General features: G+C 32.3%; 1 protein-coding gene and 1 long non-coding RNA gene across 4 annotated transcripts; one reads left to right on the forward strand and one right to left on the reverse strand.

Moving 5' to 3' along the window:
* The first annotated feature begins 4465 nt into the window (after positions 1-4465).
* LOC108216293 (uncharacterized) lies at positions 4466-6436 on the forward strand. 3 transcript variants are annotated; one of them, XR_010290886.1, is made up of 5 exons: positions 4466-4629; positions 4942-5140; positions 5245-5413; positions 5487-5582; positions 6157-6436. It is a non-coding gene; the product is annotated as an uncharacterized LOC108216293 (long non-coding RNA). The 3 variants fall into 3 exon arrangements; XR_001806066.2 differs by having other exon boundaries at positions 4467-4629; positions 5487-6436; XR_001806065.2 differs by having other exon boundaries at positions 4468-4629; positions 5245-6436.
* A 5133-nt stretch (positions 6437-11569) lies between these two features.
* On the reverse strand, positions 11570-12868 carry LOC108217420 (uncharacterized). Its single transcript, XM_017390252.1, has one exon. It carries the CDS (start codon positions 12866-12868, stop codon positions 11570-11572), a length of 1299 nt encoding a protein of 432 aa, XP_017245741.1.
* Between the last annotated feature and the right edge of the window lie 94 nt (positions 12869-12962).

Raw genomic sequence — 12962 nt, forward strand, 5'->3', positions numbered from 1 at the left:
TGGATCGAATTTAATAAAATTTAATTTAAAATTTAAATATTTTTGAGTAATAAATCTAAATTCGAAATTATCATATTTTAAATTAGATATGGATTTTTCGGTGAATTCAAATTTTTTGGATAACGTAATAAAATCTAATCCCTCCCTGATATGCTATGAATACAATATATTCTTTTAGTTGTTAGAACAAGCAATATTAATCATAACCTTTACGAGTGAACTTAATGAAAATTGTTGGAATATTAAATTATTATAAATATATTATTAAAAAGTAAGTTATTCACTTATAAAAAATTTGAAAGATTTGACTATGAGATGATAATGAAATAAAATATATGTATATCATTTGTCATGCATTTAAATTGTTATTATATTATATATTTGTTTATGAAATGTACGCGTATCGGGTTATGATTTGGATTGAGTCCGGAGTGTCTTGAGATTTTAAAATAGTTTTTTCATTTATGAAATTTAAGGTATTTAATTTAGATTTTAAAAAATTATAATAGAATTACAAACCTTTGGAATTTGAACTGTGACGAAGAGATACAAGTCTTTTTTTTTAACTAGTTGAGCCAACCCCTGCGGGGATCAAGCATTTAATTTCCATACATATAAATCCCAAATACAAACATAAATATAAAATATCAAATTTTATAATATCCTATCAGATTGGATATACAGATGACACCTAAATATACGAAGAACTTGTTGATTTTTTGTTTGTTCTGCAATTTCCTAGCCGGGTACTAAAAAATGTTATGTTGGTTAAGAGGTAGGTCTAAGCCAAGCACCAGCAGTCCAGTACCCTAGTCTTATTAGAGGAGCCCAACAAAGGAACATTACTTGAAGTCCAGCATAACCAGGGGCCCAACAGAAAAGTTTGGACTTGATCTATACTCGAGCCCAAGGTATGTCTACATTAGAAAGGAACATTACTTGAAGTCCAATATAACCAGGGGCCCAACAGAAAAGTTTGGACTTGATCTGTAATGACGTTGGAATGTTATTTGTAAGGTGTTCGAGAACGGAAAAGAATAGGAAATTAAAAAAAAAAAATATTATGATTAAAGAAAATATAAGATGATGATAATTATCTATGAGTGAATTTCATTTTCTATGATAAATTTCTAAGTAAAAACATGATGAAAGATTAGGATGAACATTTCTTTCAAAATATGTTGATTAGATTGGTTCAAATAATTGGAATTGAATAATTAACAAAAATTATAAACATTATTTTTAATAATTTTCATTTTAAATATTTTTTATTTCTTCATAGAGGAGAATAACATTATTTATTTTATATTGATTTCATGTTCGTTTTGGAATGAATACGTTATAGTAAAAAAGATTTACACTATAATTTATGCTTATTTTGAATAACAATATGATAGAATCAAATCTATATCTTACTGTTCAAATAATTCTTTTCTCTTTATTGAAAGTAAAACAACAAAAAGGTTCTTTCAAAAAAAAAAGAGGAAGAAGGTAAAGTTAGAAATGGGTAAATATAGGCAAGTATGATTGCTTGCTTGACCTAAGATGGATAATCAATGAGCCACCAATTTATTCGTACTGATGTTTAGTTATTTGCTCATAGACTTTCAGCAAAATCCAACTCCCATCTGACAAAAACTATTTAAGAATCACCAATTTTTATTTGATTTTTAGTCTTTATAAATGTGATGAAAAAACAGCGTATTATTATACTGCTACTCATTTTATTATTACCACGTGATGTATGGTTAAATTTCAGAAAAAAGTGTTGTCGTAGAAATTAGATAAATGTTTGATAATATTTTAATATGTGCTTATATTGAGTTATAAAAATAATATTTTTAGTAAGATTTGATAACGAAATTCGTAACATGCTTCAGAGTAACATGAGATGGATAATGGATGAGCCACCAATTTATTCGTGCTGATTGTGTAGTTTATTTAATTTTACTAATTTAATAAATGTTTATTGATAAATTTTAAAAAAATAAACAAGGCTTCATTTATTAGTTTGTTAATGGCGACCGCTTATTTACATTCCAACAATCCTGCAAATGTTACATATGTTTCTTTATTTGGTTCAGCAAATTACATCGAACTTCATCGCTATGAATCACATTTGTGTTATGTTATTTAAGGGTCATCGCGGTCCGGTTTTTAAAAATTTCAAACCAACCCGTGACCTTCAAACTAATTAATCCGAATCAAGCGGTGCGGTTTTTGATGGTTCGGTTAAGCGGATTGATCGATTTATGACTAAAGTTTATGATCAGAGATGACGATTCATGATTCATGAATAATATTATAGAATAAGGTATTATCATTTTGTCTCCATTAAGTGCACAATTTCACATAATTAAATTAAACACAAACTCTAATTTAATAAAATGCATAAATTTGAATCAAAGTTGTGGATTACTTCCCGTAAATTACACTATAATGATATAGTTTCTATATTACATTATTTTGATGTAAGAGGCGGAGTTGTCTTAATCATCTTATAAGCCAGATATTCATTGTTAATTGCTTATTCGAGAGGTCGTCACTAATTAGAAGAAATCAAAAATTAACACTACAAGAATTCCCGGAATTACCAACAAAATTTCCCAACGGAACTAATTCCGTTACAATTTCCCAACGGAATGCTGACCACTTTTTGTACAGGATGAGGTCAAACAGTCAGCAACAGATTACCAACGGTTCACCAACCAATATTTACCAACGAAATATTCCGTTGGGAAATGGAGGCGTTGTGACAGAATTCTCAACGGATTACCAACGGATAATTTAGCATCCGAATACCAACAGACTTGTTACAGATTAGCAACGGAATTTTCGTTGGTAACTTGGTGCTTTGTAGTCACCATTTCCGTTGGTAATGTCCGTTGTTAACTTGTTACGGATTACCAACGGAAAATTTAGCATCCGAATATTAACAAACTTGTTATGGATTAGCGACGGAATTTCCGTTGGTAACTTGATGCTTTGTAGTCATCATTTCCGTTGGTAATTTCTGTTGTTAACTTGTTACGGTTTACCAACGGAAAAATCTAGCATCTGAATACTAACAGACTTGTTATGGATTAACAACGGAATTTCTGTCGGTAACTTGATGCTTCGTTCCGTTGGTAATTCAGTTGCTAATTTGTCCAGAGTCAATATTTGTTCCGTTGGGAAGCCGTTGCTAAAATAGAGCAACCGTTGGAAATCTGTTGGTAAAGTAGATGAGTCATCTGATTCCGTTGGCAATCCGTCAGTATTATAAACATATTAGAAGTTTTTTTTTGGCACAAAATAAAAATAATTTTCATTAACCAGAACATAATACAGTTGGACAAACCCCAACTGACCATACATGTTGGAAAATAAATAACATACTAAAAACAATTTGATAATTTGTATTCTGATCGTTTGACATAGAATTCAAAAATTCTTAAAGCTGAAAACGAAATCAACGATCTTCCGAGCGATTCAAATTGCACCAACATCACACAAAGCAGCAACATTACAATTGACTTTATCACATAATAGACATTGTTAGAGCATTCAATTTTTTCTTTCTCTCTTCAGTTTCTAAACTTCTATCATCATAATTAAAACTCGCCCACTTGTTGAATCGTGTCAAGATGAGATACCTATACACTTAAACATGATTACTACAGAAGATATTCATACACGTCTAAATGATGACGAAGAAATAATAAATTTAGATGACTGTGAATGGTTGCGAGAAGAAGAAATAGAGTTTGATTCAAGATTCGGTAGAAATATGATCATCAAGAAGTGATGTTCACTCTGATTTCAATAATGATTCTTATAATTAGGTACATATTTATTTTAAATTTTATATATCTAAATACTGATATATTTTAAATTCGTTTAAAACAACTCCAACCATTTGCATCTGTTAGGTAAATCTCCCTAGCTCGCAACAAAAAATAAAAACTATAGATATTCTTCTCCTATTATCCAACACCAATGATACTCTCTTGTTAGGTATAATTTTACCTATCGAATTCTGAGATGTTATATTTGTTGAATAAGAAATCGTTTTTTATGCCACGTCTTCTATCCCTCTCGTCTTCTTTGCTTGCATTCTACAATTTAATAATTATATAATATGTATATATTACTTTTAATTTTATATTTATATTTAAATAAATTTCTTTAAAATTTTTTTATTAAATTAGTAAATTTTTTTATTGTTTGCGCTACAATATAGATTTTTTATGATAAATTATAAGTTTATAAGTCCTTGTAAATCTGGAAAATATTGTTTATAAGTTTTTTATGATAAATTATTATTTGAGAATATAGCCATTAAAACTTGATAATAGTAATTATTAATAATTATAGATATCTCCTTTCGAGATAGTCTTATGTAATTATTTTTTGATTATAAATTATTTATATATTAAAAATTTCAGGCACCGCCAAATCAAAAAAAGAGCGGCTTGAGGGAAAAAAAGAGCGGCATTGTGAAAAAATGCAGCACAAAGCGCGAGTTAGGGTTTTATTTGTCAAAAACTCTCTTTCTCAAACGGCAACAAAGCTCTCTCTGGTTGGCCATTTTGCTTTTGGTATTCTGCTTGCAAAGCTCTCCTTGTTCCTAATTGGGGTTTCAATTAGGTATTGTTACCTGAATTTTAGTTTTGCTTTTGGTTTACATGTATTGTTCCTAATTGAGAAGAATGCAATATTCAGATCTGGGATTTGTTCAGTGTTAGGTGCAAGGATCCATCTTTGTTTCGAATGCTATGCTAGTTTTGTTCAGTCTAATTGCTATTGTGAGATTGTTATCCATCTTTTAATTTACACATGTTCATCTTATTTAGCTAGTGTTTTTTATAACCAGGTTGTGTACTTGTGTTTATTTCTTGATCTTCCTGATAATTTGCTACTGCCAACTCATTAATCTTTCTACTATGTTTGATGATGTAGTTCAATATCTGACCAATGGTGATGAACTTAATAAAACCTGAAGCAGGAGGCACTGGAATCAGGAGCTTGTGCAATGTGGAAAGTGATCATATTTCGATGACCAAATGTGTCAAAAGACGTCGAAGATCTCCTTCACTTGCTCAAGTTGTTGAACCACAACATAGTTAGCCACTTTTTCACGCAAACTGCTAAATTCTTGGTATGATGTCATCTAATTAATATTTATTGATAGTAATGTCCATCTTCCAAGATAAAACTTTTAGTAAGATTATCCATAAACACGGTGGTCTACTGATAATACAGAGGAAGGAATTATCACCCCAGAAAGAGGCTAGTAATTCCATTAATGCCATGGAAGCCTCAAAACCTGTATATCCAAGGCTCATAAAAACAACTATTAAACAATTGAGCATCGAGGAGACGAAAGAAATAAGAAGACGAGGATTAGCTGTTCCCACCTTGACAAGACTTGGTACATAGACTCTGTGTTGTTCATATTGTTATTAATTCTAGCAGAGACTCATATACTTTTTGTTGAGATGTAGCAAGGAATGGCTACTATTACAGTCTTGTAGCTACGGTCTGTGATGCTTTTCTTGTGGAAGAGCTGATTCGTGTAGACTGTAAAGGCCTTGAAATGGGTAATTATGCCTTGCTCTTGTATTGTACTTTTGTCTTAGTTTTATTGCCTTTATTCATATATATATAACTAATTAATTCCAGTCTCCCCCCTCCTACCCTCAGAACCATCTCTGTCGATTTTTCGGTTTGGACCCTTTTGACTTTACAACACAATGTATCTTCCTATTTTTTATCTTCTTAATTATGGTTTCTGCTTGCTGGAGTATCTCAATATGGTTTGTTATGCACCAGTTAAGTTCTGTTCTAAGTCCATTTAGACGTGTCTCTACAGTTTTGTTTCATAAAAGTTTAACTAGTTCATCATTACTTGTTTTGCTTGGATCAGGGGTTTTGATATGCATTAGAATGGTCAGGGATTGTCCTTTGATTATTGTTCCTATTTCATGTCTTTTGCTCAAGAATGTTATAATAATTGTCCTTTGATATCTAAAATACTTATAAGAGCTTGTTGTACTCTGATTAGACGATTTGAGATCACTGGTCATTTGCTTTTGCTGGCCTTGTGCAAGATTATTGTTTATGATAACTTATTTGCCAGTTGATCCTAATAAGTCATCTGTGTACTGCACTTAGCCTCCTTCTTAGGTCAGGGTGTTTAAAGAACTAGCGGAGAAGAATTCGAATGACGAAGCCGCACACAAGGGAAGGTGATCAGAATTCAAATGAGAAGTCAAGAATTTGAAGAGATGAGAAAGTAGATGGAAGAAATGAAGAGCTGACTTGCAAATTAGATATTGTGTACGAGACAAGCTAGCTTTTTTATATGTTATGTATGAAGTATGTGTGACCTATGAATTATAACCTCGGATGTTTGGATATTGCTTTTGCTTTTAATTTATGACTTTTTCTTTTATTTAATGAAGCAATTTATTTTATTAATTGTATAATATAAGGATGTCAAAAAGATTTAAATGTATCCATAAAAATAAAAAAAAATTATATTTATATCTTTACCAACCGTTTACCAACAGAATGGAATTATAAATAATTAAAATTTAACCTTTATTAGGAAGCAAAATCTGTAGGCATTCTGTTGGTAAAGTGCTTTACCAATGGAATGTCATTTTGTTGCTAAAGTTTTTTGCCAACGGAATGTTGGTTGGCAATTTTTGTTGGCACATTACCAACGGTTTAATGTCCGTTGGCAAGTTACCAACGGAATATCCGTTGGTAGATTGGATTTCTCCGAAAGTCAACAGCCTCCCAATCTGTTGTTAATCCGTTGTAATATTACCATCGGAATACATATTCCGTTGGAAAAATTTTACCAACGAGGTTTTTAGTAACAGTTTTTTCCGTTGGTAATTCGGTTGGCATTTGGTTTTAGCAATGGGATTTCATGTTTACCAACGGGAAATTCCGTTGGGAATATCGGATTTTCTTGTAGTGTAAATATTTGAAGTTATACATGTAGGTATTGTAGGTAACATCTGCATGCGAGTCAGCATGATGTCCATATCGAACAGTGTCGTATTATGAGTTAAGTTATTGTGTTTTGCACGGATTTTGTATATCCATGACACTTCACCATTTAAGGGAATTCAGTGTTTGTATAGTCATGGTCATTGAAATTATGCTGAGGAATGAATTATACTCCCCGCATCTCCTCTACATGATTCTTTTAAAAACATTACATATTTTAAAAATTATTAGTTGAATATTTGACTATGTTCTAATAAATGTATTAATTTAAATTACTTTATGTGTTTATGTTTATTAGTTAAATATTGAAAGTCATATTTTAGGATATTTTGAAAAGTGTTTAAAAAATGGAACAAGTATTTTTAAATAATTTTAAAAGGCATGTAAAAAAGGACAGAGGGAATATCGGTTCGGTTCCATTTTGAATTGATCAGTTCTGGGTAAAACAAAAAAGAAATAGAATTAGATAATTTTTGTGTTATGTTGCTTAATATTTTGTCACAGTATCCATAATCGTCTGTGTATTGAGTATCTGAAACAGAATCTATGCAAAATAAAGAATCAGACAAAACAGGATTCACACACAAATCTGTAATCTGCGTGCCTTAACAACTCTTTACACTTGCAGTACTGGGATATATCATTTAGCAAACCAGCAAATACAATCATGTCAGCTGGGCCGTTAGTTGAATAATATATTATTTATTTTATTATATATTACAGTATATAGTTGTTACTTGTTAGATTTAGTAGGTAATAATACTGTAGTGTGTTTGAACATCTGAAGATACTAAAATGAATCTGATGAGAGCTTTTAGAGAAGATTGCTTGTACCAATAGAATGCTTGAGAGATTCTGGTGAAAAATTACATGTTCATGTCCCACAACAAAATAGATACTTTTCTTGTCAACTTGAATGATTGTATTTTACTTGTTTATTGCCCTCAGGATTCCACATTTCCAGCCATTCCAATCAATGGCCCCTTCTGCATCTTGCTTTCATTGGCTTTTGAGATACCAATTATTTTCCTTTTACCAAGTTGCAATATTTAACTAAATTTCTGCAATATTTTATTATCAGCTAGCGTGAAGATTTTGTATGCTTCAAGTTCTCTCCCCCTCTAGAGGAGAATAATTCACAGTCACTGCAGAATGCTGAGGATGAAACATGAAAGTACCTTAACACAACAAACATTCTTGATTTTAATTAGTACAGTACAAAATAGAGTTGAAATATCAGATCACGGTGCACGGCAAATAATTCAGACAGTAAGGTAAACTACAAAAAATCAGAGTATTTTTCAAGGCTCGGATCTTCGACCTCTTGTTATCGGCTTATCGCGTTCGGCTAAACGAAACAAAATTGAGTTTGGTTTTTTAATTAGCAATTCTTGTCAAAAAGAACACACCAAAACCTTAGCTCAGCAAGATTGTTCAACAGTGGTCTTTAGCTACAATTGAATGACTTGTCTCCGATTGGAGTCCTGACGTTGCATTCATATAATCAACCTTACCAACCATAACCTAACCCCACAACTTCTGTACTTTAGTGAACAACTTCATAAATAATATCTAGTTTAGAGTATAAATATCCACAAAAAATAGGTTAATTACCAAAATTAGCCAGAAAAAGAAAGACTATCAAAACATGGTCGACAAACGAATTTCATTTATTTTTTAGTATTTTATAGACACAGATAATATACTTTGCTTCAAAGCACGATAACTGACACGCAGCATGTTACAATTTCTCTAGAACTTTTTAGAAAAATTAAGAAAATCTGGAATGTTAAAAGAATGAACATGAAATATATAATAAGTTGGGAATTATTGAATAACTACGTAGGCAGGGATTCGGGTGTGAATATTTTTCTTTATGAGTAGAATAATACTCTCTCCGTGTCAACATACTTTTGAGTAGTTAAATTAATTATACCTTGATTGAAATTTATATGTATTATATACTCGAATTTTTTTTAAAAGAATATTATCAAAAAATAAACCTAGTTTATTGTAATATGTAACTTTCTATTATCTAAAACAACAAATAAATATTTTTTTAATATTTGGTCAAAAATTAGTCAATTTGACTACTCGAAAAATAAAAAATACATATAAATCGAAACAAAAGGAGTAGTGTTCTCAATGTTCTCACGTTGAAAACCGTTCTACACTTACTGCGACACTAAGATCCCTAGCTACATAAAAAATAAGACTCTAAATTAATTTTAAAAAAAACAAACTAAAATCCTGGGTCCAGTACGTTAATTCTGTCAATCAAACGTTGTTGATTCGATTTTTATTACCTAGTTAATGTATAATCTTATAAATTAAAGACCCTCTTTATTAATCACTAAGCACGTTTAAAAAATTTCTCTCCGACAACATCTCAACACTAAATATAGGGAAATGAAAAAGGATATTTGTTATTTATAAACTGTGATAGTCTGTTAATTACTTGTTTTCGATTTGTCTCAAGTTATCATAGAAGGGTGTGATCAATTCAGATCTGTTTTTCCACAGTTGCAAAACAGATATTTTAGCCAACAAAGAAATAATTTAGAGAAGATGATGATTATTATATATCTTGAAGATTCTAAACAATTGATATATTTTCATATGCTATAATTAAGTGACTGGCTCATTTTCTCCATTCACGCCTATCACACACATAATGCTGCAGAAAATAAGCAAAGAGATCAGTCTGCCGCTTGATCCCGCGGTATGGGATCTATTAAAAACTTTTGTGTTCTGGCTAACTCAAGAAAGCTGACTCAGCCAAGTCGATAGCACGAGCAAGACCAGCAGCTTTGTTTTCACATTCTTGGTGTTCGTCCTCTGGAGTGCTGTCTGCCACGATCCCAGCTCCAGCTTGAAGGTACGCAACCCATTCCTGGCGCTGCTCAGCATCCCTGTACAAGTACATTGTGTCACATCGGCTTCCTGTTGGAAAAACAATGGTCCTCAAAGCTATAGCAATTTCCATATCACCAAGATGAGCAATTATTATGCTTTTCTTAGCTTTGAGGCAATATAGACACTCACGTCATTTTTAACAGTGATTTTTAAAAAATATATTCTTTGATACTCGCGTCATTTTAACACTCACTTTAGGAAAAACTCATCAAAATCAATGCTTCTTCTGATCAGTTCATGGGTATGTCTCTTCTTGATTTTTGATATTTCTTACGTGAACAATATGATATGGTATGCCCTTCTGTTACAATTATTTACAATATTCTTTCTTTTTCTCATGATTTTGAGTGAAATTGCGAAAGGTGTTGATTTTAATCTTGTTTGTTTGTTTGTGTGTATTTGTTTGTTTAATCCATGTGTTTTGTTTGGTTTTTGGTGTTTTTGGCGATTTTTCGTGTTACATGTGATACGCTTCGTTGTTCGCTTCGCATACGACGAGACAACTTGATCGATAGCATAGCGGTGGTGGCGGATGGTGGCGGTGACGGCGGTTTCAGGACGGGATCCGGTTTCAGAAAGGAAAGTGCGCTAATTGTGCCTTAATTGAAGGCGGTAATTGTGCCTCGTTAATTATGCCTCTTTATTGAGGGCGTAAATTGTGCCTCAATTATTGAGGGCGTAAATTGTGCCTATTTATTGAGGGCGTTAATTGGGCCTTATTTGAGGGCGTTAATTGTGTCTTAATTAAGGATATTAATATTTTATTATTATGCCTTAATTAAGAGCTTAATTGTCTCAATCATGAGTTTTCATGATTGTGGGAATATTTTGATATAATCTGTTAAATATATCGACTTATATTCTTTCGTTTCTCTTATTTTATTTTCAGGATTCTTGGAAGAAGGCCGGTTTTCCTTTCGGACATTAAAGTTTTATTGTCTAAATTTCCCCGGTCATCTTGCATGTCCGACGGTTAGATAATAAGCTTTCTTGAATGAAAGAATTATCACGGTGAATTGCCGATTCTCGTTGAGATTTATTCTCATTTTCAAAAAAAAAAAAAAAAAAAAAAACTGTGATAGTCTGTTTAAATAAAATTATTTTTTCTAAAAAATCAAAAATATATAAATAAAATACAAAAGTTTTTGAGAGAAAATCAGAAAAATTGTTCTTTTTCGAGGGACACGTATAGTTTGCGACCATACATAAAACAATCATGACCATCGGACCAAAGGCAAATTGCCCCTTAAAGTATAGTGTAAGAGCAACTCCAATCAGCCCACATCTGTTAGCAATATCCTATGTGGCAGGTCCATTTAGCTATTGAGATAGAAAAGCACCAGCTCCAACCCTAGTCTGTAACTAATAATTTTTTTACATAACCCATCTGCTTATCTATATATGTCAAACGCGTACAGATCTGTAAGAGCATTCCACCTCATCTCCCTCCACTGCCAATTCTCTCCCGCCCCTTTTTCCCTCCAATTGCAATAAATAAAATAAATAGTGCAAATTACAAATAAAATAAATAGTGCAAATTACAAATAAAATAAATAGTGCAAATTACAAATAAAATAAATAGTGCAAATTACAAATAAAATAAATAGTGCAAATTACAAAGAGCAAACAAACACCGCAACTCCCAGCTTTAGTTGATGTCACCACCGTGGATCTGCCAAAGATGCTCTACTAGATCATTTTGCAATTGTAAATGTACTTGCTTATCTCGAATTTGTTGATGAACTTGTATGAATTCTCTAACATCATTTGGACGACTGCGACTCGGAGTAACAAATGGTATTTCACCATTTGTATCGCAGTTCTCTTCTTCAATAGGTAGTTGTCTTTCATCTTCCACGATCATGTTGTGCAGAATTATACAAGCTGTCATAATATATTTCATTGTGCCTACATCCCAAAAGCGTGATGGCCCGCGAATCATTGCAAATCGAGCTTGTAACACTCCAAATGCTCTTTCAACATCCTTTCTAGTAGATTCTTGTGCAATTGCGAAATATTTTCTTTTGTTACCTTGTGGTTTTGGGATAGTTTTAACAAATGTTGGCCAAGAAGGATATATACCATCGGCAAGATAATATCCCATATTATACTCATGCCCGTTGATGGTATACCTCACTTCAGGTCCACGACCTTCTGCCAAATCTTCAAATAGATGAGATCGATCCAATACATTAATATCATTTAATGATCCCGGCAATCCAAAAAAAGAATGCCAAATCCAAAGGTCTTTTGAAGCTATTGCTTCTAAAATAATAGTTGGTTCATGAACATGACCTGTATACATACCTTGCCATCCAGTGGGACAATTTTTCCACTTCCAGTGCATGCAGTCGATACTCCCCAACATTCCAGGAAAGCCGCGTTCTTCGTTTTCTGCCAATAATCTAGCCACATCAGCATCATTTGGTCGTCTCAAATATTCAGGACCGAATATTTCGACGACTGCTTTAACAAATCTTTTTAGACTCTCTATTGCTGTACTTTCACCAATTCTTACATAATCATCAACAGCATCAGCGGCTGTTCCATATGCAAGCATTCTCACAGCAGCTGTCATTTTTTGAAGAGATGAGAGTCCACGAGCACCCACAGCATCGATTCTTTGAATAAAATAAGTATCATGAGCTGTAATTGCTTCTTCAATTCGTAGGAACAATGGTCGGCGCATCCGAAATCTTCGACGAAATTGTGTTTCTGTATATGTAGGAGTATCTGAAAAATAATCATGATACAATCTATTGTGACCATCTTCTCTATTGCGATCAATGACACGATGATTCATTATAGATCCACCATGACGTGAAATTCGATTTTCTCTTTGACGTCGGCGATGAAGATGAACAGCACCCATCATCGTCATCATTGCTTCAGTTTCTTCTTCTTCGGCCTGCATGATCTCATTAATAATTCGTATAGAATTGGCCATTGAATTGAATCTAGAATGAAGAATAAATTTGTGTTTGTGTGTTTTTCAGTCCCCAATTAAGTGGTCTATTTATAAACAAAAGAAATAGAGCTGT

The sequence above is a fragment of the Daucus carota genome, chromosome 4, assembly GCF_001625215.2.
Source record: "Daucus carota subsp. sativus chromosome 4, DH1 v3.0, whole genome shotgun sequence".
Lineage (NCBI taxonomy): Eukaryota > Viridiplantae > Streptophyta > Magnoliopsida > Apiales > Apiaceae > Daucus > Daucus carota.